This window comes from Podarcis liolepis (assembly GCF_965112155.1).
Source record: "Podarcis liolepis genome assembly, chromosome: 5".
NCBI lineage: Eukaryota > Metazoa > Chordata > Lepidosauria > Squamata > Lacertidae > Podarcis > Podarcis liolepis.
The window spans coordinates 66,959,576-66,966,443 of NC_139556.1; the positions used below are offsets into that span (position 1 = coordinate 66,959,576).

Here is a 6,868-nt window from a genome sequence, read left to right on the forward strand (position 1 = left end):
CCGGCTTCTGGAGCCGCTTCCTGTGATGTCACTTCCTCTGCCTCCGAGGTTCGGAAAATAGTGGCGCTTCTTAGGTGAGAAGCTGGTGGGTGACAGGAGCGGGGCGACGGCGGTTGTCCCAAGCCGCCTGCCTTTTTCCGAATGAAAGCAAAGCGCAGGTACGCTTAGGATCAGGGTCCGAAGCCCGTGTGTGACGTGGACGCCTCCTTTATAACGCAGCCCTGGTTCTCCCCGATCTGCACGAAGATGGACAGCGAAGTGCAGAGAGACGGGCGGATCCTCGATTTGATCGACGACGCGTGGAGGGAAGATAAGTTGCCCTACGAAGATGTGGCAATACCGCTGGTGAGTAGAGTGGGCGCTTAAGAGCCTGGCCCTGAATTGGTTTTCCTGGGTCAGACCTCTAACCACATGGGCAGGGGCAGTATCTGCCTTATGGTGCTAGCCTGGTTCGGGAAAGGGGCCGATCTCTGTGCCCCCTTTCTCCTCATCAGGTGGGTGACGCCCAAATGCACACAGTCCTAATAATAATAATAATTAATAAATGAATTAACCTTTTGCAACCAGGGGCAAAACTGCACGGTATGAGGCAAGCGTGGTTCCCAAGTCTATATTTGACTCATATTGCTAATGTGGGTAACTTCCCACTGCAACCATATTTAAATGTGCTTTGTAACTGGGTTGGCACGCTTCGTGGAGGATCCTGGCTTCCTTCACATCTTTTGTAGCAATAATGAAACAGGTCAGAATTACCTCATTAAAAGTACTTGGTTGTTTATTTATTTTAAAGTACCATAGTGGGCTTCAGCATTAAAATGCAATGTATTAAAAACAATTTAAAACTGTACTTTCCAGAGCCACATTTTGTGCTATCTGTATCTGTGCACATTTGTTGGATTAGGATACCACACAGTACAAGAAACTGGCTCTAGTGAGCATGTTTAGCTGAAGTGGAAAATGATACTACAGTGTATGTATATTTCACCCACCTAGTAAATTTCAGCTCTTGACTCTCAAATGCCTGTTGTAAAGAGCTGAATCGTCACTTGCCAACACAAAAGCATGAGGGGCCAAGACAGGGGAGGGAGTTTCATTATGTGCTGGGAGCCATCGCAGAGAAAATTATCTCAGGACACTGCACAATTAACCATATCTATTGAGTATACTTACTGAGTTCTAAGCAGTTAAGGAATTTTAATGTCAATAGCTATATTTTTAATCTGGTAGCAGATAGCCAGTGCAGTCGATGCAGAATTGATGTAATGCGAGATCTCTTCATCACACCCCTCACTACACTTGCAGCTGTATTCTGCACTTGATGCAGCTTCCAGGCCTCCTTCAAGATTAGCCTTACACAGAGCATGATACAATAGTTAAACCAGGAGTTTAACAATGCATGAATAACTTGGCCAGCCTCTTTTGGGGCAGTAAGAATCAAAGCTGGCATATCAACTGGAGCTGGAAATAGCTACTGAAGCCATTTGGGATTCTATCAACAGATATTATTCCAAATGTACCCACAAGCTATATACCTGCTCCTTCAGGGAGAGTACAGTCCTTTGCAGATCACTTTAATGACCCTTATCCAGTCGATAACTCCCTGTGAGAAATGGTTCAATGCTTGCACAGTTTCACTGTGGTAAGGAGAGATAGGGTTGGTGGTCATCAGCTTTCTGGTGACACCATTCCCCAAATTCCTGAGTGGCCTCTGCAAGTAGCTTCATATACCAGTAGATGCTAAACAGTATAAAGGATAGTATGGAGCAAAAGCCATAGAAGTCCCCCAATGCCACTCTCTGGTAGTGGACGTGCAAGTAGGGGAAGACTCACCATAACGGTGCCTCAAATAACCTGTCCCACAAAACTACTCTGGGAGGATGTCATGGTTTACGGTAGCGAAAGCTTCCAAGAGATCAAGGAGAGTCAACAGGAATGGGGATACACACACACACATCAGGCAGAAAACACACACACAAAATGTTCTCCCAAAATATAGACATAGCTGGAATTGCAATTTTTTCTGGCATACTTCATAAACAGATATGTGAGATACATTTTTCTTTCAGTCACATTTATTGGTCCCTAATCCGTCAGTGTCAAATATTTCTAGATGCTATTGCTTTTTAAAACATTTTAAATAATATGTTTCTGTTCTCAGAATGAGCTTCCTGAACCAGAACAAGACAATGGTGGCACAACAGAATCTGTAAAAGAACAAGAAATGAAATGGACTGACTTGGCTTTGCAGTACCTTCATGAAAACATTCCTCCAACAGGAAACTAGTGTGCCTGTGATACTTCTTGCAGTAATTAAAGTGTTTCCAGCACTTCATCCACATCTACCTGCTTTAACTTGGAAATAAAACATTTGTAAAACTTCCAATCCTGAGTCACTGATTATTAGGTCTTTGTAAATATATCAGAGCCTTAGAAGCTGCACACAATAAGTGTGTGTAAATTAATAATTCCTTAAAACATGTCAGGGTGGTTGTTTTTACATCATGTTTCATTGTTGGGGGTCTGTGATATGAGCCAAGGAACAGTTCCCAGTGGCAGTAAACATTAACCAAACTATGTATGGATAATGTTAGTCTCCGTTTGGTACTTGGTTGCAAGCTGATGGTATGACCTCACCAGACCAGTCACACCATATCATATTGGATGTTTAGATCAAGCAGAAGAGACAAACAATCTGAACTTTCTTTTACGGTCTTTATGAGTGTGTCCTAAACACTGCTTCTGAGTAATAGGCATTAAAAGAATTTTACACAAACATTTCTGAAGAGGGTAAAAGAAGGTTTGCAGTTTGTATATTTTTATTACAGATCTCCTTCCCAATGTCATAGAAATCCTCTTAACATTTATTCCATGTATTTATAGTAAATAAATGTGTTAGTAACTGTGTGGTTGTTCTTTGAATGAACTTGGTGAAATATGCAGTGGGTCTCTCATGAGTTCTGCAGCAGCTGGTCAGAGGGTAAAACTGTCTTGTAAATTTCACTCTTTTAGCTTTTTAAGGAAAGGTGTGTAGATTTCACTTCAGCAAAGTCAGTATGAGTCAGTTGCAACAAGAACAAGGCAGAGGGAGAGGGGTGGATAAAACAACTACAGAGAGAAACTGCTACAGGGAGAAAGTCCAGTGAAGACTATAAAACTACAGGTTTGTTTTAGCTTTCTTCTTTCCTTTGAGTGGCACACATACCGTGAGTTCTTTTAATTGCCATGATTAAGACCTAATTTTTCAGGTAATATGGACCCAATGCGGTTTTTGCCATAATTCCTCATGGCAGGATTCAAACTTCGTATTTTTGTTCCTTCTAGTCTGTATGTAAGGGTATGTGGGGAGATAAAGACAAGGTAGTTTAAGGCCGTAGTCCTAGGAATCCTGATCTGGTAAGCAGCATGTCTCTAATACTTACTCATGGTCTCAACTCCTCCAATCTGCAGCCAAATACAGTGGTACCTCGCAAGACGAAAAACGCGCAAGATGAAAGAGTTTTCCGTTTTTTGAGTCGTTCCGCAAGACGAATTTCCCTATGGGCTTGCTTTGCAAGACGAAACGTCTTGCGAGTTCTTGTGAGTTTGTTTCCTTTTTCTTAAAGCCGCTAATAGCCGTGCTTTGCAAGACGAAAAAAACGCAAGACGAAGAGACTCGTGGAACGGATTAATTTCGTCTTGCGAGGCACCACTGTATTTACTGTAATAGGCTAGCTTTCGGGGGTAATTCAACAAGCAAGTTTTGCTGAAGACAGAGAGAAACTTCTATTGAAAGCAAATGAGTGCAACAGTATCACAGCAACAAAAGTGCATCTATTCTACCAGTTGCTACATACATATTTTAAGTGGCAAGAGAATTTGAGACAGAGTAAATCAAAAACAATGCATACTAATCTTTGAAGCTGGATTTATGACTGAGGTACTTCAAGCTGAACAGGAAAAGAACTGGTGAATCCTACAAGGGCAGTGCCATGCCCTCTGCAGCTAAAGTTATTAATTGTTTAAGCAACTTTGGGTTTAGGTGGCAGTGGCAGATTTAGGGAAGTGTGACTGATTCATTCATACTGGATGTGGAGCCTCAGGGGCGCCACAACTATGATGTTGAATGGAAGGTGGGGTGCTGTATTTTGCCGTCGTACAGGGCATTGCTGAAATTTGAGGCTCCAAGGTATGCCACTGCAGGTGAACCTATTACCTGGTTCAGATCAAAGTGCTGATCAATCAGAGCAGTATTTTAAAATTCGGTAGGGAGGTGCTATACACCTGCAAAATGCAATGCTGCTTATGGTGTTCAAGTGCTAAACTCTTCCTTCTACTATCCAGCAGAGGTCGCGAAAGAGCCTTTGGTCAGCTTATTTGATCACATTGCACGAACTCTTTATGTGCTTGAAGTGGTAGTTTTCTCTTACAGTGAATTACTATTCATTCTGAACTGGGTTTCATGAAGAATTGGGGCTTCCTAGATCAATACTCTTTAAGTTCATGTTCCATAATGCTCTTTTAGAAGACAGATTGGGGGTGCTACATAATCAACAAGCATAGTAATAACATTCTGATGGTTGCTGCTTTGAGAGGAAGAGGTTTTGCAACTGAAAAAGAAAGGAGAATAGGCGCTTAACGGATTTTGTGCTGCATCTCACCCCAAATTTTCCTCAGAACCTCTAAGGACATGTTTATAAGGTAAATATTCATCTGGACCCCCATTGGCAAGAACACACAAGGGGTGGGGAGTTGCAAGGTGGAAATGGGAGGATCAAGAAATCTTTCTGCTTTTTAGTGAAAGTCCACTTGTTTATTAGAAGCTGTCATCAGAGTTTTATTGTGCATCTTTATATGTGATGTGTAGTTCTGCACTTGGGTAGCTAGTTTCCATCTACCCTATGGAGACATTAGTAGTTATGTGATGAGCTCCTGTAGAGTCAGGTGATGTGAAAAGATCCAGCAGCACAAAAATGTATTTCGCTGAAAAGTGTGGAATATGTGGACCCTGGTTTCACAGAGAGCCCCCAAGGCAATGTGCAAAGCCCTGGCACATAAGACCACAATCCATAAAACTGCAATCTAATTCAGTACCATCTGCAAAACGTTTATATTTTCTTCCCAACAACAGCCTCTCAGCTTAGTTTACAGGCTGTTTTTTCTAGGGCTGAAGAACTTTAAAAATAGTTTGCAATGTTGCCACTGGGGAGGAGCTGTTAAGGAAAATAGCTGAAAGTCCTGCTGGGCACATACAAGCTTTCCACATGCCTAAAGGAGCTCACGGGATTTGTGGCTTCTGGGTTTCCAAGTATGCAGCATACTTTGCCCTTTACATAATACTGGAAATTTTTAATGTGCATTGGTTGGATTAAAGTTGGACTAAATGTGTCAATGCAGGAGGTGGAGCAAGGAAGCACGTTCCTCTTGAAGCCTTTTCTATTAAGGACAACAGTTTGAAGCCTTTAAGAAAAATAGGCCAGATGTAGGTTTTCCACAGACTTCACTGAAGTGAGTTGAGGGGATTTGGGAGGGAGGGTCTTCCTTGAGAGATCAGACCAATGGGACTTGAATGTCACTGAGGTGTATTCTCAATTGTAAAAAAATTATCTGGCATTTCCCATTGGTCTCTGAAAACTTAGGTTTTATGGGTAGCTATCAACTTTCACTGAATTCCTGACATTTACTGTGAAACTATATTTCTTCAGTGATGACAACACAGCAATCCAAACCACCATCTACCTAACACCTATATGTTGCAAGAATTGCAAAATAAAATTCAGCTGCACTAATTAATCAGGTGTTTAATTACAATTAAGAACATTGCTAACCGCAAAGCTCTTTCTACACCAGAGAATGAAAATGTTGGGAGTTTGTTGGAATGCAAGACATTGCTTGTAAATTGGCATCTATTAAACTAAAGGACCAATTAGTTATGTCATGCAATTAACATTCTGGATATACAACATTGTTCATATACAAGGATTGCAATCTCAGTGATTTGACACTGAAATTAAAAGCCACTGCATTATAAAACTTACCAACTTTTTGGCATGTTGCACCTCAGAATTGCACACTACAGTAATGTTATTAAAGATTTATTTTTCTTATGCAAGAAGTCATACATTTAAAGAATAAAGGTAGAAATATAACAAATTATGAACTGGGAAGCAAGAGCCCATTTATGGCTAAAGCCGTCTGATTATATAAACGTGAGAATTTTGTGCATAACTAGCAAAGGTCCCTATATAATATGGGGCCTGGTGCAATAAATTAATAAATGAAGGTCTGCTTCTGACATAAAATATTTCTCAACTCACCTTTTGATACCATGCTATCCTGGTTTAATGAGACTAGCTTTGGTTCCCCTCAAACCTTCTCAATGTATTTGTATATAATGACTGGAGAGAATATTCCTGCCTTCTCTCTCCATCTTCTTTTTCAAGTACAGTAGGGTCAGGCAATAACTTACAGCTGCAACTGGGCTTGGGGCCAAGGTTGAGAAGGGAAGTATTTCTTTGTGAATTCTCTCCATCTTCTTGTTGATCATCTCCCAACAGCTGAGACAGAACCATTTTACATGTTAATAGATACACAAAATGTTTTACAAACAGTAAACAAAAGAATGTATAAAATGTGTGAGGGGCAAACAGATGTCACATGTTTGAGTCATACCTGTACATGTACCAAAGAGCAGGAGTTGCCTGGTACATGCACTTTTGATGACATACACAGTTGCTGCCATTTTGTTTGTGCAGTAGCCCTAAGATAGATTCTGTCCTTCATTTTCTGGCTCTGGGTCCATAGATTATGACATACCATGAGTGAGAGAGAGAGAAAGAGAAGTTGAAACAAAGCCACTCCAGCTCACTGAGGCTATCAAACTTTGGTGTAT

The 6,868-nt window shown here is 41.1% G+C and overlaps 1 protein-coding gene across 1 annotated transcript; it reads left to right on the forward strand.

The window, feature by feature from the left end:
• Positions 1-43: 43 nt before the first annotated feature.
• On the forward strand, positions 44-2,899 carry ANAPC13 (anaphase promoting complex subunit 13). The gene is made up of 2 exons (XM_083506690.1): positions 44-345; positions 2,159-2,899. The coding sequence occupies exons 1-2, from the start codon at positions 247-249 to the stop codon at positions 2,282-2,284; spliced, it is 225 nt and encodes a 74-aa protein (XP_083362816.1). The 5' UTR covers positions 44-246; the 3' UTR covers positions 2,285-2,899.
• The last annotated feature ends 3,969 nt before the right edge of the window (positions 2,900-6,868 follow it).